At 43.2% G+C, this 25,748-nt stretch overlaps 1 protein-coding gene across 1 annotated transcript in view; it reads left to right on the plus strand.

The window, feature by feature from the left end:
• Window positions 1-25,748, plus strand: part of lrmda (leucine rich melanocyte differentiation associated) — a 205,665-nt gene that overhangs the window by 125,142 nt on the left and 54,775 nt on the right. The window contains exons 3-5 of the mRNA XM_080848765.1: window positions 14,225-14,363; window positions 15,750-15,889; window positions 18,510-18,636. Of these exons, the coding sequence (XP_080704891.1) occupies window positions 14,225-14,363; window positions 15,750-15,889; window positions 18,510-18,636 (406 nt within the window). The remainder of the gene's footprint in view (window positions 1-14,224; window positions 14,364-15,749; window positions 15,890-18,509; window positions 18,637-25,748) is intronic.

The raw sequence follows: 25,748 nt of genomic DNA on the forward strand, positions 1-25,748 counted from the left end.
TTGGAGCCTCTTTTCTTTATCCTTTCATATCATTCTTTAAAGATGAATTGCACTTCAAAGGTGTATAATTCAGGTGGGAAATGACAGCCCAGACACTGTAATTGACCTGAGAGGTTCGATCTTCTCTTTGAAATTCCACGTCATTATGTGTGTCAGCAAGATAAAATGATGATACCTTGACTGTATTTCCATTTCCAAAAGAAATGGTGGCACCATTATCATTCTTTTTGAATTGTGCTGATACCTTTGCGTGTGCTCACACTCCCTTTGTTAGAAGGTGATCTTGTCTGAGAATGGAACACATTAGCGTGTAATTCTCATTGAGGTCAAATGCATTATGATACAGTTCTTCTTTTTACAGAACCTTTTAGCCTCTTGACAGCCTTTGAGGTAATCTCTTCTCTTTAAAGATCTTTCTGCCATGATACTTCGCTAACAGCCAGTGGCAGCGGCAACCCAATTAGATCGTTCAGCTCTCAAGAAAACTACCTAATTGCATGTAGTGCATATAGCTCATGTTCTCTCCATGGCGGCATCACCATGGGCCGGCTGTGGTGAACACCAGATTATCTCTTGTAATGGGGTCCACCTTCACTGACTTTGAGGAGATCAGTCAGCTTGCCTTTAAAACGTTAGTGGACAAATGAAATGTTGGAACAATTTTTTGTTATGTTTTCAATTTTCAATTAATCAAGATTCAAACAAATCCATGTTCTTTTTTAACAGGGAATATTTTGTTAGGTTTACTTTCAGAATTGGTGTCAGTCCTTCCATTCATTAACCTTCACAACTTTGCAGTGTGTCTGTCAAGTCAGTGCCATTTTAGGAGCCATTGCGTACTTTGCCAGTCTGAGTACATTCCTGAATCTAGCAAATTAGTTATAATATATAATAATGTGTTGCAATCTTGCCTTTTGTAGAGCTTACATCATATTTATCACAGGTCCCTGAATTTTCTGGTTTGCATTCATCTTAAGACAACATGTTATTGAATCACATTGCAAAAGCGTAAGACGTGGTTCCCAGCCATGAGGAACGTTTTTCATTCATCACCACACTTAGCTGGATGCAAAGCTCCAAAGCACACTAATGCAATTGCACAACTTAACGATGCCAGCCTGGCATTATGTATTGTAAAGTTTTTCAATTAACAATTCATCAGCACTTTATACTGTTGTCAAGACATTCTCTGATCTTTTTAGTTGAATCAATAAAACTGTTTAATCCAGGGTAACACAACCTTCCATCCATAGAGAAGTACAGTGTCACAGTGTCAGCGGGTCCTAGGTCTTTGGGTAAACATCCTGTTTTCCACAGTATTTACCCTTCTCTGTGCTCTGCTCCGTCAATGGGGGACATAAAGAGTTGAACAAATATGAAGCTGCATGTTTATTTTGCTATTGTCTGTACACAAAATGGAGGAGGGCTCTTTGACCAAGTGAAAAGGGTTGGGGGGAAGCCGTGGAACCTCTGAGGAGCAGACCCATGCTGAAACAAGCCTTTGAGAGGTCCCAATCCCCCGCTCAAGTTCAGCCTTAAGCCTGTTGGACATCCAGCTTTGTTCGCCCTTATAGTCTACTTATCAGAGGGCTGATGCGCTTGTCCCCTCGCATGTTCTTCTTGTAGCTCAGGGCGGCCAATTTTCGACAGGCTAAGTGCTCAAATTGAGCCATTTTGTCTCACTTTAAAATAAACCAGGACCTATTATGCGTGATTTTTCATTCATAGGCCCCCTCAAACCCCCCCCATCACACAACCTCGGCCTCCCTCTCTCTCCCCTTGCACTCTACCTCTAGCCCTCTCCCTTTCTCCTGCCCGACTCTCTCCAAACACGTCGGAGTAACCTTGTGAGGGCCAGTGTTCTCGCTGTAAGCATGTCAGCTCCAATCTGCCACCATTGGCTGTGAAATGTGGGCCGTGGTGTGGGGGCGCTGCAGGTCAACCCCCCCGGTAATTGACGTTGCTTATTCATCTGCTTTTCTGTGTCTTTCCTCTCCCCTCGCGTAGCGGCCCTATTGTTTGGCTAAATTGTTTGAAGATTTACTGTAGCTCTTTTGGGGCGCGGAGACTCAGCATCCCCCGCTGCCCCGCTCTCAATGTCCCTGCCAGGCAGGAGGCTATACACACACATGACACATAATGGCACACACACAAAAGGGGGTCTTCCCACCCCCCACCCCAGCACAAGATGGAGGGGACGTTTCTTAGTGTGACGATCCTGGACGAGCCCCTTTGTCCAGCTAATTGGCTAAGGAATCTCTCTGCAATCTAAATAGCATTAGTGGTGAGTTTGCACCAAGAAAACAATCATTTAAACTGAAGGGATATCTGGGGGGAATAAAACAATGATCTGTTTAGGCAAATTATAGAAAACGTTTGATAAGATAATGGTGCAAAATTATTCAATCATGTCTTTTCATATCTTGGCCAATATGTCCTCAGTAAATTGGGTATATATATATATTTAAAACAAGTTGCATGGATATCCATAGAAGGTCTGCTCTGTTAACTCAAAAATAGGCACTGCATAGCAACTCCTGATTTCTCCCAGTGTATTTCTTGTGCTCCACACTAAGTTTCTGCTCCAAGTTTCTGTACCGCTAACTTCACTGTCACCTGCTAGTGAGGGTAAACAACAGTCTTGTTAAAAAGCCACAGCACTGTCTGTAATTATGAGCTCCATTTGATCTTTGCCTCTGACATGCCTGTGAGGCTGACTGCATGGGTGGTGCGTCCCACAGGGCCTTTGAAGAGGGTGATTTTGTAAGAGATTTGGATCATTACACAATAAAGAGCACTTCATAAGTAAGAGAAGGGAGTTGGGGAAATGATGCTTAATGATGTTGACAGCAGTTCACCTCTGTAGAATTACAGAGATCTGACTAGACTTGCCTGCTCTAATGAGGCCTGCTTTACCAAGGTAATGGAGCAGGGGTGGTGGAGGGGTGTGTATGTGTGCCGAAGAGAGGAGAGAGAGAGAGAGTTGGTGCATGTGAAAGAGAGAGATCCCTGTGAGATTCTGTCTTCAGCGATGGTTAGCACCACACAGATTAGCCATCCACTGCATGCTTTTTTTTAGACAGAAGAAACCAAACTAGTTGGAATGCACATGTACAGGCTTAGCCGGGAGCTAGGCGTTTCACTGAAGGAGACATATACTACCATTTGCAAGTTTGGAGAGATTTTGTTGTTTTTGAACTCATATTATTTTCTATACAAATTACCCCAAATTCGTCAGAAATATATTGACAGCTGGATTTTGAATGGAATATCTACTAAAGCCATAAAATAATAATTTTCTGCCATCACTCCTGTGTTTCAATTGCACATTATATTAAATGAATCCTAAACTATCATGTTGAAACAGTTAATCCATCATTAGAAAACCCTTTTGCCACTTTTTTGTGCGCCTTCAAATTGTTAATAACACCTGCCTTCTTTGGGCCTTCTATCTCGGGACCATTTGCTTCACCCTCTGTCCAACTTAAAGATTCAAACTTGACCTTTAAGTATTGATCAATTAGCTTGTTATGCAAACAAACATGTTGATTTCTTTCCCACGTAAAACGTGTTTATAGACCTAGCATAGCTAATCTCAGTTACATTCAAACCGCAAATTATAAGAAGATACATTACCCAGCAAAATAACTAAAGTAATTAGCTAAACCAGTTAATTGTTATGTGTAGCCATAACTTCTCTACTCACTACCAGGCACACGACCCCAGAAGAAAGTTTGAAGGACTTGCTAGAAAAGTGACAGGATGTCAAACCAAATTAAATCTGCTATACAAGGGTTGGTCTTTAATGTCTTTTGCAGCCTAAGAAGCTAACGTTAGCTTCTTTATGTTAGCCTAACATTACCAGTTGTTGGTGTGAGATGGTTGCATAGAGTTACTGAAGATATGTGTTCATCCAATGTACATTTTGCCAAAGTAAAATGTAGGGCTCCAACCCTGTCAGGGCTTGCCCTGAGCTAAACCTTTTACTTTTCTAACAGAATTATAAATTCTAACACAAATAATTAACTAGCCCAACACTGACAACCTTGTAGACAACCTGGTGCACCATAAAACACCAGTGTCATTGTCACCAGGGAATAGGCTGGAATGCATCACATGTCAAAGAAGGAGCCATGTCCAAGACTGCCTAATGAAAGGGATAGACTATGGTGGACAAAAGGAAACCGATACTAGATGGAAGATTATATATGTCACAGACAAACAAGTTGAGGTGTTTGGATCACAGAGAAGGGACTCTGTGAGGCACAGGACAAATGAACAGATGCCAAGCAGTAGAGGAAAGTGATGGTCTGGGGGTGCTTTGGGTACTGGTAAAGTATGTAACGTGTGCAGGGTAAAGGGACTCTTAAACCAGACTATAAATTATGCTGGTCCTAATTAGTGAAAAAGAAGTCAAGTTTTGAATTGCTGTAATGTAGGATTATTTGATGAAAGCAAAAAGCATTATTACTATACCTCGTTGAAGGATACAAATATCGACTTTCCTGAAAAACTTGACATTTTCTGGGTGATTCCCAACTTTTAATGGCATTGTGCATTGGTCAAAATGGCCCGAACTTGTTGGCATTCGCACAGGACAGAACCTGGTCTAATGAAGTGACTGGAAGCTTGCTGAACCATGGCAATCCAGACTTGATCTTTATTCACACTCTGATCCAACATCAAATGCTTCAATTGCTGGTTTCTCAAATTAACTTTTAGTCCATACATTTCAAAATACATCAGGAAAAACTATGTTTACTAATCACCACCATAAATCAGTGATCTGTGCACATACAAAATAATTGTTGGAAAGTAGTGTCCATTTCTTTTAATGTTTAGCGATTGGATAGTACCGAGAGACTATGTTGAAACTTAGTTTGTATTTACAAATACTGGAGTGTCCCATCTCATCTGTTTTATGACTGCTATCAGAATGTTAAGTCAACAATCTCAAGTATACCAGAGCAGTGTTGCTATGTCAGTTTTGAAACTTTTTGTGTGTAAATGTGTGCTATATGTTGCAAGTGCCACAAAAAGAAGGTTTTTACCCATACAATTATTGAAGGTGTCCAAATTGAGATGCTACCTAAATAATAAACAATAAACAAAAGTACTTAAAATTGCATCTTGCATGTCTTTAATTGAAGTGCACTCATTTAACATGGATTATACATACTGCAAAGTGTTAAAATGCGTGCATCAAAATGAATAACGGCAATAAAAAGAAAAACATTATTAAATACACATCGCTATTTTTCTATTGCTTTTGAGGTAGTTGTGTATGAATAGTTATGCACATTATAAAATGAACATGGTTTAACTTCAATGTGGTAGGTTCAGGTTATATGAGAGCATAACAAGCTCTGTGAGTAAATCTTCCATAAAGCCTACTAATTGCTGTAGTCTGCTTGTAGTCCTCTTTAATGTCTACATTTATTCTGATTGTTGACTAGCAAGTTCACACCTATCCTTTGCTATATTCCTGGATGGAAACAGCTCTACCATTCCATTTAGCCATGGCTTGGCTGAGACGGCAGGGCTTGCAGACAGCAGGCGACTTATAGCAGGATTAATTGGTTGGAGTATGTGTTTAATTATCACATGTACAACTGCTCTTCATATGATTATGTGATTATCATTTTAGGAGCATTGTGTTATGATATTGCTTTTTGCATGTCATTGGTGAGATGTGTTGGCACCTGACATTTGCGCGGCCCTGTAATGATATTCTAGAAAGACTGCTAATTATCTTATAATAACAGCATGACAAAAGAGCCCAGTTGATGTGCTGTGTGTATTTTTAAGTGGTTTTAAAAGCAGTGCCAGTTTTGAGTGCACCATTATTAAATCAGACCACTGTATGTGTAATTAGGGATATATTTACTTGTTTTATTACGTGGCTCTTAAAGCAAGTAGGTTTTTTGATTTCACTCTCCCCCTTTTTACATTCATGAATGTGATATGTTTTGATGCAGCTAGGATCAATGAAGTTTATATTTGTAAACCTTTTTTTTTTGCGCTTGGGTACAAGCTAAATCATTTTGCCCCAAAACGCTGTCTTTAAAAAGATTTTTTTGAAAAAGACTGGGGTGTTAATTTACTGGCCAACGTGATCATCAACACTGAACGGCTCCCATCAGCCCCATCCAGAAGAGAAGAACTTTCTGGCAATTTCACTGAGAGAGGAGCAACACCACGGTTGCCTGAAATCCTTTAATTAGCACTAATTACCTACCAGAAAAATGTTGGGGCTTGAAAGGATTTGTGTCAGCGAGAGATCAAAGATTGGTGCTCTTGCATTTTAATCTGCAGAGTAAAAACTAATAAGGAGCTTGTAATGGGGCCCAGGAGAGTGACAGCCCAGGTGGTAGGCCCTAATCCGCTCTCTGCTCTCTGCTCTCCGCTCTTGCCCGGGGTCCACTTCCGATTAAATAATCAGACCATTCAATTTTCCACTAATGTTAGAGAGAAAAAAAATACCATTTCTTTTTTTATATGTGTAATTCTTTCTTTTTGAACAACAAAAGTAAGGACAAAGATAAGTACCAAAGGAGATGCTTCTCAGAAAAGACCTTTGTAGCATCCCTTTGCAGGTTTAAGAATCTCAAATTAAAGCTCAGTCTATCTTTTTTGTCTCCCTGTCTGGGTTTAGAGTAGGTGCATTGCGCCACGAGGCAGAGAAGTCTGGTTTTGCCTCTGTTTTTATCCTTTTGAGATGAAACCAGCCCAGGCCTCTGAGCAGGGTAGAGGCAGCAGGGTAGAGGTAGGGTCATCCATCAAGTGTCATTGATCATTTGCCATGCAGTGACAGCACCACTGTGATTTAGCTGTTAGATAGATGCGCAAGCATACATGGACACTACTTGACAGTTTTGCTCCCTCAATTTTGTAGTAGCAGAATGCTTGGAGGAGTATGGTAGTGTTTACACTGCTCAACTACTATCTTGTAAAAAAAAAAAAAAAACAGTTTGTTCACATTTTCTTTATCAAAGCTCTGATTTTAAAGCTTTAAGCAGCACATTTGTGTCCTTATTTTTCATGTTGTTTATGCTTACTTGAACGAATTAGTAATATTATCTGTATTTGAAAGTCAGTGTATATCCAGTATATTCATCTCAGTGATCTGTAGGGAGGTGCTGATTGAGAGAAGAATATTTAGATTTTCCAAGTTTACTCAGGAGGATTGGTGGAGGATTTAGTAGTGCCTAGTGTAATTCGGTTCACCTATGGTGCCATTGTAAACAGTGAGAATACGAGGCAACCAGACCTTTGATCGTGCTGCTATTGACATGTTTCTGGAGCAGGAGGATCACACCACCAGATACCAAGTGAGACTATCATAGTCTTGATTACTTTTGGTAACATAGGGGCTGGGACTAATTATCAAGGATAACAGCAACTAAAAGCAAATATTAATGATTCATTCACTGGAGGATAGTAATCCTTTTCCAGATTTGCAGTCCACAGGGGAACGTTCACTGTCCCAGATATATATATATATATATATATATATATATATATATATATATATATATATATATATGATCTTGTGCGGAGGCCTGATCCTGTGTAGAGTCACACACAGGGCATTAACTTCTTCACTGCTATAAATATGCTTCATATGCAAAGTACATGTCTCTATCAAAGCACTTGGGTTTTTATTACATGTACACAGTAACAGATTTATGCCGCCGTGACACGATTCTGACCCAGGTGCTTTATCAGCATGTTAGAGGAAGGCCATCTCCCAGAGTAGCGGGGCCATGATGTGCTCTCTAATTAGGCTATGACTCTACTGCACAGCCAGAGGTGGGAGAGCAGCTGGTGTGGAGGGTGTGTCCTCCTGTGAACGCGGTGTCCCTGCACAGGAAGAGGTGGCCCTTCCTATCGGAGAAGGCAGACGTCAAGCAGCTCGGACAGCTCCTGCGCCCCGTGCACGCACAGCCTACGAGGGCCACAACTTCCCTGACAGGGCTCATCAGGTCAGTCAGAGGCAGCGGTTGGAAACAAAGTTTGCTAGGGCCGGGGTCAAATCCTGCTTAAAAAGTCAGGCCTGCCAAAAGCCTCCGTCACATTCCTACCTTATGGGCAACCTCAGCTGATCCCCAGTCATTAATCAAAGTGGAGAGCCGCCCTGACCTCAGCCCCCCTCTCCCTTTGAAGTGCTCTGTCCTCTGCAGCATGAGGAAATCATTTGCTGCCTGATTCAATGAGCCATCAGTGCAGCCAGCAGACCTAATGACATGTGAGAATATTAACCTCCTACCACCAAGAGCTGTGAATCTTGAGAGGCAGTCTATAATTCAGCCCTCCCCCCCTCACCACCACCAAACACACACACACACACATACACACACACACACACACACACACACACACACACACCACTACCACCAGCACTGGTTCAGTCCACACCAACCACCAAGCCCCGGCCTTGAACTGTTTTATGATCATCATCCACTCCACTGCTCTCTGGAGCTCATTTCTCCAGCCCACACCACACCACAGCACACCACAGCACAGCTGTTCTGCACTCACCATTTCTTTCCATTTGTGCTGTGTATGTGCCACAGTGTTTCTCCATGCATTATGGACCAAGAGGAGGATAGTGTAGTACTTAGCACAGTGTTCATACATGCAGTATGGACCAAGAGGAGAATAGCGTAGCACTTAGCACAGTGTTTCTTCATGCAGTATGGACCAAGAGGAGGATAGCGTAGCACTTAGCACAGTGTTTCTACACGCAGTGTGGATCCAAGAGGAGAATAGCGTAGCACTTAGCACAGTGTTTCTTCATGCAGTATAGACCCAAGAGGAGGAAAGCTAGTTCTTAGCACAGTGCACGGTACAGGAGGATGTTTTGGTTGTATATTGCATTGTTTTAGAAACACAAATTGTTTGCCTTTAATGATGTGATCTCAGTCATCCAGGACTATGAGAAATGACTGTGCCCCATGTTGGAACGGCCAGATGGTTTACTTGTCCCCATTACACAGCAGGATTTATCTGTAAGCCCTTTAACACATGTAAATTGACATGCATCCAGGGACCGTTCCCCCCCTACACGTGTGATCTTTAAATGGCTGCCACCTGAGGGCTGGTGACATATTGCGCGCGGCAGCGGTAGAGGGTCTGAGAGATTAGGGCTAGATAATGGCCGTCCTAATGCAGCAGCGGTGGAGATTTAGTGCTCTCTCTCCGCCACCCCAAAGCCATCCTGCTTTTTGAAGATTGAAAACAGAATTGCGTGTGGGTTGAAGGTGGGTGGGCATTAAGATACGCCTGTAATTTGTCTTATCCTAGCCGTCTCCTCAGAGCCTGGGAGATGCTGCTCTCTCTCATCTGAACACTCTTTCTCCACCATGGCTTGAAGTTTTATGAGTGACAGTGGTTCACAAATAATTTTTGGAATTAGACCTAACAGATCTCACCGTTACCATTATATACATCTTTTCAAACAGTGATTGTTTTGACTTTGTACTTCGCAGTGTTTTATCACTTGGCTCCACCCAACCACTAGTGTGGGTCGCATCAGCCTTCTGAGGAAGTTCTCTGTGGGGTGACTGTGGTCAGACTGCAGTCTCTGTCATGAACATCACTCTTCATACACTGATTTTATTAAGTTTATTAAAACCAGTGGAAACCTCAGTTTTACTGCTTCTCCCTCTCCTCCTATTCATTACAGTGTCTTATCTTGGCAGGCTGTCTGAACAGCAAGGCAGCCAGTCCATTATGTACATATGAGGCCCATCACTCCACCAGTATTGGCCAATTCATCAACAGTTTATCTTTTGCCCTCTGAGCAGTGTGTCAATTTGCCTGTCACTGTCAAGTCTCTCTTTCTTCTCTTGGATAAAAACATTACTTTCTCTCCACCCTGCACACGTGGCTTTGGGCAAGTCCTTACAGCACACACTTCTCCCGATGGTCCTTAGGGCGGGAAAACGATCCTCACACACACTGCTGGGCTTTGGACACCAGCGAACCGCATATGGACTTTCTGTGTTTAAATTTGAATGTTTACACAAAATCTAAAAATATTTCAATCTGAAGATGAAAGTAAGCGTTTGAATAGTGTGAGCGAGCTGAGAGTTTCTCGCTGTCTCCTGAGTGAGTGTTGTATTTGTCTCTGTGGTTGGTCTCAGGCCTGAGGATGGGTCCTCCTAAGTCATGTTTTGACTTGGGGTTAAGTGGGTTGGCGGCCCAGCCATGTGCTTTCACATGGGTCCAGAAACACGTCCTCATATTGCTGTCCCGGGACCTCCGTTCCCACACTTGGTTACAGCCATGTGGGCAGCAGACTGGATATGAAGAAGACATATCAAAGGACCAGCCCAAACATTACAGTCAGCACTGACACAGTGGGAATTCAAAGAACTGCTGGAAAAATAAGAGAGAGAGGGGCCCTTAAAAACTGGAGTGAGCACAGAGGGAGTTGAATGACACCGGCGCTGGAGAAGCATATCAAAGCTCTAGCAGTAATGAATAGAGGTGCTTCCCTGAATGGAGGCAGTATGAGGACACTGGGTATGCACAGATACATAGTATAGCATTATTGTACATCAGTGGAGCTCTACGGCTGCTGAAGATGCTCTCAATGTGCCACTCAGTGTAAGAAACGATGTGTTTGCACTTTATAGCACAAGCTAATAAAGGGGCCTTTCAAAGCCTAAAGAAGAGCATGTGATGTCATCTGGAAATAAAGGACCTACTCAAAAATAAACAGCAGAGATCCTCCCTGGCAACCCTTCAACTGGGCTTCCATTTAGCTTTTTCGTATCTCTTTCTTTCTCTAACACACAAAAACACACGCGCACGCACGCACGCACGCACGCACGCACGCACGCACGCACGCACGCACGCACGCACACACACACACACTGCCCATGTGTCATGGATTCTTACCTCTCAGAGGTAGTGACCATGTGACTAGGGGCCCTGCTGTAGTGTAATGGCTGCCAGTGAGTGACATTTCAACCAATAATTGCGGAGTGTTTTCTCCCCCTGTTGTCAGCAGTAGTTTATCAATCAGCGTGTCTGCATTAGTATTTGTCTATCGATCCATCCATCTCTGTCAGCCTGTCCCTGTCTCATTGTCAGCGTTCTTGTCTTCTTGTTGGATGTCTTTCGAGGACTGACTGCATTGTGGTTTGTTTTGCTGGCCGGCTTTGAAAGAGGGTAGAAGTGTACTTATATTTCTGGCACTTTGAACAAGGCTGACCTTAGAACTGCATTGTTTTAGTTGTGCTCAGCGCTGGATTTACTGAATATAGGGAAAATATAAGTGTTGATGTAAAAGTAAACAGCGGTTTTGATAGTGTGTTTTTGGATCCACTTTGTACCTTACTGATTCACACAGTACATGTTGATACCTCATGTTACAACATGTCTTGGGCTTAAGGCAAGGATTAGGTCTAGGGTTAGGGCTGGTACAGGGAAATTTACTTCTAAGTAAATATTGTTTTACAGTATGTTTTACATACTTAGCCCTGCCGTAAGGACACTTTATTATTAAACCTTTTTTTCACTCAGTGTCTATGGCATTAATATAAGTTTTATATAATATTTATAATATATTAATTGAATAGTTAAATAGTAAGGGAGATATAATTCAGCTTCGATGGAAAAGTGGCAAATTCTACTTTGATGTACTTGAATAGAATTTGCTGAATTGAACCCCATTAGTCAGTACTGTTTGTAGATGGTGTTGTTTATGATTTAGTTTCACCAAAACAAGCTTGTACAAGCCCAGGCTAGTGTGCTTGTTAGGTAATAGAGACAAAGTGAGAACTATGCTATACAAACAAGGATGTTGAGATATTAGCAGTGACAATGAGTTTGAACATAATTATCCTAACAAGGAGAGGATTCACTGGAGTGGCTTGTTATAGCTATAGCTTCTCTCCCTCCCACCCTTTCCATTCTGTCTTTCTCTTTCTCCTTCTTTCACCCCCTCTTCCTCTCACCTCGGATCAGGCAGAGCTCACTGCATTGTGATATTCTGTCATTGTGGTGTGAGTTTTGAAGATGGTGTCGAAAATGCACAGGCTGCTTCGGATTCCCCATGGGGAAAATGGTGTGAGCCGGGGGAGGTTCCTACCTGTGCGTGTGTCCCTGCGTGTGTGCATCCATGTGTGGACGTGTGCCTGTGGTTATCTCTGCGCGTGTAAGCACCAGGCTTTGTGTGTGGATCTAGCAACTCAAGCATGCAGTGTTCAGACAGATTGAACATAATGCTTCTTATTGGCTCCTTGAATTAATGTTAGTCTGTAATTGAGGAAAATGTTTACAATACAGAGTAAAATACTTCTCATACAGAGGTTTTTGGAAAGTGTAGTGCATGAATGTGCTTCCAGTGTGTGTATGAACACTCAGCTGGTGTATTTAACAGGCAGCAGACCATCATTTTGGCATTCCTTATGTTGTGCGGACAGCAGCGCAGTCTCTCCCCTGGCTGTGAATTGAACTGATTAAATCACAGAGTGCACACAGCGGTGGTGACATGAAAACAACAATTAATAAGCACCCCCCACCCCTGTGCCATGCCGCTCCCCTTTAACCAGGCATCTAATAACATTGCAACCCCACTCATAGCTCAAGCAGTCCCTCCCCTTTAACCAGGCAGCTAATAACATCCCAACCCCTCTCATAGCTCAAGCCGTCCCTGTAGACAGGTGCAAGGGGACACCAACACCCAGAGCAACTAGATTACACCAGGTTGATGTTTCAGAGACAAAGTGACCAGCTGATAGACAAATGCACACGCTCAGACACAGAGAGAGAGATAAAGAGATGGAGGGAGAGAAGGGAGAGGGCGAGGGAGAGAGTGAGTGTGAGATTGGAGTAGGGTGGGGTGGTGGGGGTGGGGGGTGGGGTTCAATAGGCATGTCCCTCTCGTGTTCAGCAGGCTTTGTCTTCCTTCATGCCTTGTCATCTTACTTTATGCCTTCCCTTGAGCCACCCTGCATTTGTGTTCCCTTCCCAGAGCGCCTTGCCAGCCATAGACAGATTCTCATGATAAGAGTACTTTATTTACATAACATAACCCGAGGACACAGTATATCATGACACTGACATGAAGCAGAGCAGTGCTGGGTTTGCTCAGCTCAGGCCACGTCTCTGGCCCAAAAGGAGACATTTGCATACTGGGAGCTCAGATTTGCTTTACCCTCGTGTACATTTATATTTATTGAACTTAATACACATTGAGTTGTTCAGTAATGCATTAGGGTTTGGTGTTAGTATAAGGATCAGACGTTTCTTTATTTGTTTATTTGGATCTATTTATTTAGATAGTATTTTAAATATTTATTTAAACATATTTATTTACATAACCAGCAATATAGTTGTACATACTTATATACTTATTGTTTACATTCACTCATTTTTTGCTATGATAAGGGAATTGCATGTGGTTTTTAATCAGTGTGGGTTGGCAGTTTTAAATGTCAATTAACTCCGCTCTGTCACAAGTGTTGTAGGTTGACGGCCTGTGCCATTTGTAAGGATTAGGGGAAGCACACCCTTACTGCTGCACCTTCCTTCCCTGGCGTGAACTTTGGGAGGCCCCTAACATTATACTGCACACCACCCTCAATCATGTGGATGTCAGGGTGGGGGAAGGGGACAGTGCATATGAAAAGACCCTCTGAGGGAAGGAGGGAGGGAGGGAGGGAGAGAGAGAGAGGGAGGGGTAAGGAATACAGAATTTAAAAAAAGAACCTATTTATTCTGTGAGTTTTCAAAACATAAGCATAGATTCCTCCTCACAGAGAAGCAACTAATAAAAACTTAGATCTGTTCCAATTGTAAGCATATTACGTTTCCTGCTCTGAAAATGATGGATGACAAGTTAAATTTGTGTCCGGGGAGTGAAGGTGAGCTGTGACAGAGTTATTTATCTTGGGAATGGAGGGTTAGGGTCAGGCAAAGCTGGATGCCTGAAGGCACAAGACATTGACAGATTCATCCAGCGGACCCCGCATTTCTGAAGCCCTTTGTTTTGAATCCTGGCTACTCACAAGTGACCCTCATCCCTCATCCTGCCAGGCTGTGAGGGATGCCGCGCCGCACCATGCCATGCCAGGGGCTCTCAGCGCCACTAATTCTTGTCATTCACCCCAGCCTGACAGGGCCCAGCCCCACACTATTCCTGCTACTGAATGCAGCCAGGCTGAAATATTTATTTTCGGCACATAATCCTGTTGCCTTATCTTTGCAGGTCGCTGGTGGGCCTTAATGCATTCAGCGAGCTGGAGGAGCTGATCGTGGACAACAATCTTCTGGGGAACGACCTTCAGTTGCCCAGGTTACCCCACCTCCATACCCTGACACTCAATAAGAACCAAATATCCTTTCAAGTGAGACCCTTTTGTTTTCTTAATGCGGGATTCCACCCCCTCAGAAAGAGAAAAGGAAGACCCGAGGAATACATACAGTAAGTATGCTTTGTCAGATGTCATGTCATTATGATTCGGTTCAATGTCTTAATCTGGGGCCATTTAATTCTTATTACCATATGGGGGGGGGGGGTTGCACTTAAGGGAAACAATACACCAATGCAGATCTGAAGTGAACCGTTTTTGAGCCACGAGGACCTCTAGTGGTGAAGAGTTTGCTGCCAAAGGCACTGTACAGCACACAAGGAGGGAGCTTCAGAGCGAACATGATCTGTTGGAAGAACACTGGAAGTTTGGATTAGAAACCCAAAGGCATTATCAAAAAGACTCATTATAAATCTGTGTTTCCTTGAACATGTGAACAGCTTATAGTCACATTGAAAAAAATACTTTTATATATGTGTGCATAATGTGCAATTACTGTATGTAAAGACACTTTCCATGTAAAGGCTTTATATTTTATACTTAGAAAGTGTTTAGCATCAGCTGCTTGTTGATTAGATGTTGCAGAAATGTAGTTGTTTTAAGAATACGTTTTCAGTGTATGGTATTTCCCCTCTGAATACCCACCTATCTGCATGGCAATGACACACACACACACACACACCCACCCACACACACACACACACACACACACACACACACACACACACACACACACACACACACACACACACACACACACACACACACACACACACACACACACACATAAACTTCGAGTTTGTGAGTTAAAACCCCGGCCTCCTTCAAGAGCATGTCAGCAGCTCCATACCAAAATTCTGTTGTGAAGTGGTCGGCACATGCTAATGGGGCAATTATTTACATCCTGTAATGGCACGGTGCCATTTTAACTCAAGTGGGGCATTAGTGCTGTTGTATTTTGACACTTTGGGGGCTCAATTTTCCAATGAAGTGAATGTATTAGTGATGAATGCGCCCGTGAAGTGGCTGTTTGTTTCCACGTCGGAAAAGTTTCCAAGGCTCTGGGATATATTTTTTTTAAATTCTTTTTATGAAACCACAGGGCATCCATCATTTTGTCAATGTTTTTAATGATCTGCACCTAGCCACCTAGGAAATGAAGAAAAAGGAACACAGGGCACAAAAAGCAGCTAGATTCTATCAGCATATGCCAAATCCCCTGCCTTAAATGCAGCCCTGGGTCGGCCCCGAGCACAATGCCTGCTGACATGCCTTTGAGGGGCGGCGCTCCGTTTGACAGCCCTGTGCTTTTAGGGTAGGGGTGTGGATGGATGTGGAGAATGAGGGAGGGCTGTTGTGTGGGGGGCAAAACATGCTAATGTAATTAACAGCGCAGAATCCTTGACCCTCGACCTCTGACACCTCACTGATATCGAGGCTCTGCTGGAACATTTGACGGAAGTGGTTCCCTCACTGGAGTACCTAAGCCTGCTGGGAAACGAGGCCTGTCCCAATCAGCTGGTGAGCTTGGACAAGGACGAGGACGACTATCAGAGATACAGGTGAGCTTTGTTCAGTTCAAGAAAAGGTTTTGTATTTTGCTTTTAAAATGTCCCTATTCACCCCCACCCATGTTTGCTTTTCCACATTGTAAAGTGTTTCAAGTCTGTTTGATTATCCATCATAATGTCATCCATTCATTTTCTTTCTTGCTGGTGGTATTTGTCTGCAGGGTTTGTTTTGTTTGCTAACCATTAATATTTTTTGGATGAACAGTTATTGCGCAGCACGCAAGTGCTGCTGTAAATCATACCAAACAGAGGGCTTTTATTTATATTATTTATCACCACGCTCTTCTCAAAGGGTTGTCTACCCTGCACTCCAGTTCGGTGGCGAGAGGAAAAAGCAGAATTCGATTTCATGAGTGAATTGTGATCACCACAAATGAGTGTTTTGCAATGCCGCAGTACAAGCAGAGATGATGCATTAATTATTAGGCCCACTACTTACAGGAGCACACTGCCACGCTCTGTAACCACATTTGTCAGCTTTTCAATGCCAAACACCATCTCGGATGCAAGAGGGGGAGAAGAAGAGTGTTCCTTTGTCTGTCTCGAGCGGGAGTGCATTTCTCTGGTAGTCTGTGTACAGTATTAATCATTTAGCGTACAGATGAAGCCTAAATGTGCTGCCCCTGCCTGCACTGCCTCCCATGCTTCACTTAATCCCGGGGAAGGGCATTCTTCTGCTGATTGACAGCGTCTGTGGATTTGTGATGTAATATTCATAATGTGTCACGGAGTAATACATCAAGTGGAGCACGATGCAGATTTCATGTCTGACAAGGTTAGGCAGCGCGTAGGTCATGCCAGGACCGGCCTTGGGCAGCGGAGAGCCTGGAGTGTGTTGGGCTGCCCGCCTGCCCGCCCGCCTCTCAACGTGCCAGTGAAATATTGTGCCGCGCTCTGGGCTTCTTCAATTAGTCAAATGAAATGAAAAGGCATAAATACACGCGTCTGGGTTATACCACAGCCCCTAGCTCATCCATCATTGTTTACTTGTGTGGGCTGGAGTCTCCGGGAGAAATACAGCTGGAGCCGGCGAGGCAGTGACACCCGTCTGCAGTGAAGGATGGACGTCCTGTTGGGGAGGAATGCAGACCCAGCCACAGCCCCAGCCACAGCCACAGCCACTCTCTTCTCTGACTCATGTGTTTAGAGAGCCGCTCCACTGACGTTATCTCCTCGCCCAATCTGTGTTTGGGGAGAAAAGAACAAAGAGTTTGATGGACAGTTCCCGCCCTCAGGGGCCACAGAAACAACACCTACAGAAGTGTGTGTCCATGTTTTCACACCTACACTCACACGCAAACACGTGTGCACACACACATTGATACGCACAAACAAACAAGAAAAGAATGGGTTTTTTTTTAATTGGAACATTGGTTATAAGACATTTGCCCCGAAATGTGCATTGCTGATCGATAATCTCCTGTGTAAATTCCTAGGTACATTTTGAAACGGTATGTTTTTTGATTTTAGTTGTGTTGTTGTTGTGTATGAGCTGTAGGGCTCTAAATATTGTTTATTGGAGCACATTAGTAGCAGAGCCCTCTAGTGCAGTTATACTACTACCCTAGTTCAAAGCACATTTTTCTCATCATGAAGATATTTTTTTACCTTAAGCCCCTGTTTGCAAATCCAGTTAATTTTAACCATCAACATACTTTAACTTCATACTATAAATGACCAATAACCTCTTTACAAGTCTTCTAATGAGAATGAACAGTATACACAACACAATAATGGTAGTATGCAAAGCTATGCTATGTTAAGTACTGTGGAGAAGAAAACAATTATGGGTCCCTGTCCTACCCAGCCCCAAACATGGCTCCCCTGTCCAGCGATGCGTTGGTGTTGAAAGGCGTGCCAGCGGTTTCTGCTCCCTGCCTTCATCATTGTCATCATCATCATGAATTTGTCACAGCTGCGCGGTGCATGAGAGCGCTGTCTGCCTGGGCTCTGTCTCTGCCTCTGCCTCTGCCCAGACTCCTGTCTGTTCTCACCCTCCACTTAACTGCTGTCTGAAGTTCAGTCCTGACACGCCGCTTCCTCCATTTCACCGCCGCCTGTGAAAAGAATCTGTTGTCATCTCCGTATTCCTGCCATTATCTTCTGACATTTTCTCCCCTTACCAATGAAAGATCTCTGAAAGCCGGAGGAAGAGAGCTGTGATGCTGCCAGAATGACAGGCATGGCAGATGGGGTCTTATGTTTTGATTCTATTTATATATATATTGTCCTTATTTTTATCTTACTTTGAAGGTGATTACCTGTGAACAGATATCATCACTGGTGAGGTTTTGTATCAAGTAAACAAGTTTTCATTTTCAATTTCATTCAAGCACTGTGAACATTTGACAAATTGAAATCAGTGTCATTGAATTTACGAGCTACATTTTTGTGTTAGAAATCCCTGGTGAAAGTAGCAAATGTAATAATAGATACAACTATTGTAGCACAAGGTTCAGTTTTTGATCAGTGGTATACATTTTTATATTTGTCATACATATTTATTCAGAGGCAAATGTCCATGTTTATTTTTCAGATATGCTTGAAAAAAGGAGCTTTCTAATTGAAACACACCTTGATGAGATTGTGGTGGTGTTGTGTTGTTTTACAGATACTTTGTGCTGCACAAACTCCCCAACCTGAAGTTCCTGGACAGCAGGAGAGTGACCAAAAGAGAACAGGCAGAAGCCATGGCCCGGGGCTCCTTCATGAAGGTGCTCAAACCCAAGGGTGACCAGGTACCTGACCACTCTGTTGACTCCAGAGGTTAACTCTTGCCTGTTAATGTACAACTCTAAGGCTTTTGACAAATTCTTCAAATGGAAGATTCCCCCTAAGGGTAAGCCCTTTAAAATATGTGAAAGTCGCCTACCCTCTCCTAATCACCAAATGGGTCACCCAGACACACCCCTCCCAACCCTACTGATGGGTATCAGGAGCTCTAATGGGGGGGCAACCACAATCCACCTTTCTCTGCACAATGTCACCCCCCCTCACACACACACACACACACACACACACACACACACACACACACACACACACACACACCATTGTTTGCACTTGTCTAATTGTCAAAAAAGCACCCTTCAGAGTTTGTGCTGGCTGGCATGCGGTTCTGTTTGAAGCTGTGGCACTGTGGCGGTCGGCAGCTGGGACGGGGAGGTTCTCTTTAATGACCAGCGCCTGACCTCATTCCGTATGCATGAACCCAGATCAAAGGCGACGGCGCCTGTCCTCTCGGCCTTGTGTCGCCAAGCTTGACAGCCGTCCAGATCAGGCCGACAGCTCACGTACACGACAGTCACAATCGCTTAATTATCCTGCGCATTCACAATTATTCCTCTCTCTTTCTCCCGCTCGGCCTTTTTCTTCACAATTCACTCTGGCCTTTTTTTTCAGCTTTTTTTCCCTCTGTGTGTGTGTGTACGGTGAAGATTGTTTGCAATGTGCTCGACTTCCTCCACCCCACGAGAGGGACTTTGACTGAACAGCTTTAGTAAAGATTTGATTTCATGTAATTGTGCAGTCATAAAATATTTACACTGCGGATCATTTCAGAATCCTCCCAAGAGCCCTTGTGCTGGATTTGGGGAGGTAAACATGGATGTAGAATGGCAAGAACAAAAGCAAACATTTGACAGTGTGAGTGTACAGTAGGAAAAGAGAGGGAGCACAGTGAATTTTATTTGCAGAGAAAACTCAGAATATGGCAAGTGTCAACCATGGTTTTCTAATCTCTGAATGAATGAATGAATCAATCAATCAATCAATCAAATAAATAAATAAATAAATACATAGCTGGATAAATAAAAAGCTAAATAAATGTATTTAGCTTGTAAATCTCAGTGTTCTGATTATATATGACATACAAGTGATTTAGGAGAGTGTATGATATCTTTAGCATCCCACATCATGCTAATAGATTAGATCAGACCTCTTCTTCGCTGAATGCTCTGCGTGACTAGTCTTCCAGACAATGCCCGTCTTTGTTGGCTCGCTTCATGAGCGAGAAGCCGGCCGATGCTCCGGCATCCTGCGATCGGGCCCGTCCACGCAGCTGTCACGGCGGTGTTTCCGAGGAGCTTGTTTTGAGCTAGATGAGACGTGATGTGGCAGCCATAACAAGCTCCATGGGGCGTGTGTGCGCGCACTCCCTCTAATTGCCTTCATCATTGTCTCTGATTGTCTGCTGACCAATAGTGCAGGTCACCAATTAACAAGCTCCGCCAACAGCCCCGCCACGCAACCAGGGCTGCAGAAGGCTGTTGGCATAATTAGTTATTTGTGTTTTCTTTTATGTGCCGTCCAGTGGGGTGTCTTCTCCTCTGAAAAGACAAGACAGCCTACTAGCGGCACTTTCAGCAGACTGTAATTAGCTTCGCTTAAGATTCTCTCTCATCATGACTTCAATACGCAGAGGAGTGAAAAAAAAAACTAAATACAAAATGGTGGCACGCATATTGAGAGCAATGGATTGATCTTGGATGCCGTCTTTGTTTTAAGTTTATTCTATAAGACAAAATATGTTTTTTTCTTTAATATCTTTTTGGTTAGTTTTTTGAAATAAGGTTCTGCATGGTTTACCCACTTCAACATGGGAAGCGCTACAAGCGGCAGTAAAATGGAAACTTGGATGATTGCTTTAAGATGATGATTTTCTAATACTGCTCCCATGCTGCAGTTGAGCATCTGAAAGATTTTATTCCTTTGATCATGAGTGCCTGTCCTTCAGTGAACAGTGTGCATTAGTGCGCTACTACGTGTGTCACATGAATGACCTCAGTGTGTACTGCATGTAATCTCATCCAGTGCGTATCAGTGTGGAGGAGCATACTTCAGCATGTCCGTGGAGAAGAGTGGGTGAATACGAGCTCCAGAAGGGGCTGTGCTGAACTTTTGAATCCTCGCCGCCGCATCAGCCCAGAATGAAGTGTGACCATGCTTAAAGCTGCTTTTCAATCATGGCTACGGCGTGACACTTCATCCTTCCATATGGCTTTCATAAAACTCCAATACACTTTAATACAATATGAATACCATAACTATTCTAACCTTTTCCAAGTCTGCTAAATTACATCCAGAGTCCTTGGTGTAGAAAACAGTTTTTTTTTTTTTTTCTTTTTAAAGATCTTGTCATCTAAAACTATTTTCAAATAGGCTGATCCCAAAGGCTGTTGCTCATTGCCGTATGAAGTAAATACACATAGATTAGTTGATTTCATTGCGGGCCAGGCAGAACCTTATCAACCACTGGACAGCTGAAATGTTTTGAAACACAAGCACCTCTGCAGTTTAGCTCAAGGAGACATTAGCAGTGGCATGCTGAAAAGCCTCTCTACTCAACATTGATTTTCCTTCCAGCATGCACCAGTGGCTCCTAAAACTGTATATTAATGTAAGTGGTACAAAATGATCTGTCTGTAGGCTGTTGTCTTTAGTTGCTGTGGGTTTGATATGACGGAAGCGTGGAAGGTCATTTCGTAGGCTGTAGTTACGAGGACAGCATAATTGGGCCTCAGTTATATTGGATTTCTTGGGCGGCAAAAGAGAGCGATTTGACCAATGGGGGAAAGGGGATAAACAAGTAGCTGGAGTAAACAAGGAAACTCAAAAATGGTATTTAAGTATTCTTTTCTCTCTTTCTCTCTTTCTGTCTCTCACTCATTATTTGTCTGTCTGTCTCTTAAGGCATGGTTAGGAGCAGGAAAGTGGAAACCCTTAAGCTGTATTTTTGGGAAATTGGGCGTGCAGGAATGCCATAATGTGATAATTCTCTTTGAGGACTCGGAGGTCATGGAATGTGATGGCGTTAAACCGCATGGAGTCGCCGGGCTGCTTTCGGAAAAATATATGTGGTGAAGTGTGGGCTAGTTCCTTAACTTCCTCTGGAGGTACCATGAACCGTCTGTAATGTTGTTAAAGACTCTTTAGTTTAACTGGTCGTGTCTGTCAAAACACCCTGACAACACTTTGGCAACCTGTGCAAGCACGTTTTTGTTCTTCTTGGCCTCAGCCGCTCAAGAACCACGGGGGTTCAAACCAAATGAATATTTCACTGACATCAGCTTGTCAAAAGTGTTTTCCTTTTTTATCGTCCCATTTTTTCCCTAACAATGGATGAAGTAACCTTCTCAGCTCCCCTGACCCCCCTTACAAAATGCTGTTTGGTAGCTACGTAAGGGTATAATGGTGCCTGAAATGTCAGTTAGATTAGGCTTGGATGAAGCATTGGACGTGACTTTCTTATTGTGATACCGACTTTCTCCCACATCCTCCAGTGGGTAATGAGAAGCAGATGGCCCGGGCCAGAGCCCAAGCCTGAGCCCTGTCGGCCTGAGCCAACCCCAAGCTCCCATCATCTCCAGTCACAGGCGCAGGCCTCTCCCCCCTAATTGATGGTGGCACGGCCAGGAAAGTTATGAAGGGGGATCTTTTCAGGACTTCTCTTATTGTTAATCTGCTTTTCATCGCAGGGCGCAATCTATATCAAGACAGTGGACCCACGGAGGAATCCTTCACTCTGGGGCCCTGCGGATGATGGCTGCTGTGTTTTCCACTTTATTAGGCCAGGGGAAGTGAGATGGACAGAGCCGTATTGTTTTTCTTTGGGCTGTAATCTCTCTTGTATAACTTGTAAAGCTTGTTGCCATATTCATCTCTTTGCTTGAGAATTATGAGTTCCCCGAAGCGTTTCCAAAATAATAAACAGCCGGCAGAATGGCTGTCCACAAATGTGCTTTCAGTGAGTTTGCTGAATCATTTCACAGGATAAATCTTTCCTTGGAGACAAAGTCATAAAAATATCACTCTCAATGGGAAGCAGGAGCCCTGTGAAGCAGATCACTTGGAAACAAAAGTTTATAGCCATTTCTTAAAGACAAATTTAGCTATACGGACCAATCTTGTTTTGCTGCATGACTTGAATAGTACTTTAAATCAGTGTAGATCACAAGGGCAGAATTATTAATTGGGTGCTTGATTTAAACACTCCAGAGGTCTTTTTTTTTTACGTGCACATTAGGCGGATAGTTTGTAGGAGCTGTAATTTAAGACGCTATTATTAGCAGTTGTAGAGGGAGAAAAAAATAAAGTTAACCGGTGTGCTGACCTTTGTAAAATATTAAACTCAAGTAAGCAATCTCACATGCTGATAATGTAATAAGAGCTATGCTTGCCTCTACTGCACAGGTTGGAGCAGCTCTTGGACATATCTGTGTTGCCTAGGCACCAAGGTGTCCCAGGAGCGAGTGTTTGCACTGAGGCTGGAGCAGGCTGCCGTAAGTGATCTGGCAGCTGGAGGGAGCAGGTCACCGTGAGGGCACGGCCCACAAAAACACCCGCAATTACAGGGAGTGACTCATTGTGTCCACATAAATCAGAGGACATTGCACATCATAAACAGATAGTAAAAGTTTAAGGCAGATTTAATTGTTAGTAATAGATGGGAGATTGATTTATGAACTCGTTCAAAGCTAAATGATAGGGGCATGTAACCTCAATGTCACATCGGACTCAGGGAAGAAGTTATATACATTTCAGCCTGAAAACAAACAGATGTTTTCAACTATTTAGCGGATTGTTGCCAGGCTGATAATTATGGCTAAGCGGAAAATATGGGGACATTGCTATGCGAGTGGTCTGGTATTCGCTTTCTGTTTTGTCTTTTGTCAGTTGCTGGATTTCGTAGCTGACAAAAAATGTTCTCCGCCTGAACAATTATAAGCTGTAATTCTGTAAAGCTCTGTATCATACTTGATGTCTAATTTATCTTCATTACCTCTAATGCACTCAGGGTTTTGTCACAGCAAACAAACTCGAAAAGATGGTGTTACAGAGAAAGATTTGAAAGACTGCAGATTTAATTCTGCACACTTGCTTGCTTTAGCATTTGTTATTGGGTGTCTCTAAAAAAGCCCCATGAAGATCCATGGAAAACACGTAATATCCTTTGGAACCAGGTTTGCCAACGTGTTTTGGGCTGCTCTATCAATGTATACTCAGCGGTCAAAGAGTTAAAGCCCACCAGCAGTTTTTCTTTTTTTTCAGTGATCACTGTAGTTTCACTTCAGTAACAATACTTATTAAATTATGTTTTTCCAATTACAGAGCAGAGACAAGTGGGTCCCAGAGCGTCAGTCCTCATTGTTTAATTACTCTTTAACTTCTCAGATTCCCTCCGATGATGCTAAGATACTGCCAGATTAATTAAACACAGATGGCTTATTTTGGAGGGCCTCTGTGGTCGTGTTGCTGCTCGGGATGCTGCCAAAGTTTGGGTTCAGGAGGAGCCAGATCATTAGGCCTACTTAGAATAATCCCGCATCCAGTTTGATCAGATAATGCTAATAGTGTCACTTTGAATTATGCACTAGCAAATGTGCTAGTGCTGAAAAGCCTTGTTGTTTTCTGTTTTTAAACAGACTGAAAACGAGAAATAAACACATGACTTTTTCACATGAATTCCATATGAAGAAGATAACTGAAAACGTTTTTACTGTCAGTGTTTGTTCTTTCAAGCTGTTTTCTTTTTTTTTCATGGCACAGTATCGCTGAGTCCTTATGTCCTTAGTGTTACCAGACAGACCATCAGCTGAGCCCTCACCACCCACACATCATGAGTCACAACTAAAACAAACTTGCAATTTGTGTGGGTTTGCCTGCCATAAACAAACATTCAGAGGTGTCTGTGTTTAATGAAGTGAAAAAAGACGGTGAGTGCGCAAGAAGAGAAGTGACATTTAAAAATTATATTGGATTTTGTTCGTGCCCTAAGAGAGGGGAAAACACAACTTAAATCTCTCTAACACCTCGTAACACACCATCAGCGGCGATTAAAGCGACAGAGTGAAGTTACGAGAACTCTGCGCAGCTCCGAGGAGTTGTTGACTCGCCGAAAGACGAGGTGGATGCCAAATGAAAGTCGCCCCATTCAAGTTAGTGCTTACACAAGGCCTCTTTGTGGTTTTCAGAGCTTGTCAGACACGTCAGGCACGGTGAGGGAAAAAAGTATATTGTTTCCAGCACTTGGATTCCTTTCCCTCTGACATCTGCCACTCCGTAAAGATGATAAATTCCTGCCTCATTAGCCAGGGGTGTGGGATTACAGGCTGACAACACATTAATCACTCGCCTCGGTGGCAGGCCCCACTCGCAATAGGCATTGTTAACAGAACTTTTCTAATATGTCACTCTCTTTCTGTGACAGTCCATAATCAATCATCCTGATTGACAGAGCTGATAGATTACACTATTTATACTTTGTGTAATGAAAGATAGCGTTTCCACCTACTGTCATGCCTGAGATGATGATAGCCCCCAACTGCCGAATGGGAACACATATGCGCAAGAAAGGAGAGAGGGGGAAAAAGAGAGAGAAAAGAGAAGTCAGACAGACCTTGGAGAGGCATTGTGAACTTTGAGCAGACAGTACTCTGCGACTTTGGTGGCTGGCTTTCTTTCTGTCAGGGGTGGCATTGTTTGGGAAGGCGGTATAGCTTTAAGGAAGTCCTCACGCCGCCGACGCTTTTGTGATCTGGTTCACTGTCGTCGGCAGGTCATGTTCAGGCAGGGAAAACTGTGCTTTGTGTACCTTTTTGTGTTTCGGTTCTGTGACCTCATTGTTGAAGTTGACACGTTTTTGTGCAGTTTGTTCATACGAGAAATGGAAAGAGAATTGCACAAACTGCTCTATGCTAGCTACAAATGTCTAACAGTCTCTATACCGTATTTACCCAACATGAAATCCTGTGAGCAAATGTTTTTCTTTGCTCTTCGTGTGGTGCTATTTGCACTGTGATTTATTTGTGTGTGCTCGGCTCATAATAACGGGCCTCCCACAGGTGCTGGA

This window comes from Sprattus sprattus (genome assembly GCF_963457725.1).
Source record: "Sprattus sprattus genome assembly, chromosome: 12".
NCBI lineage: Eukaryota > Metazoa > Chordata > Actinopteri > Clupeiformes > Clupeidae > Sprattus > Sprattus sprattus.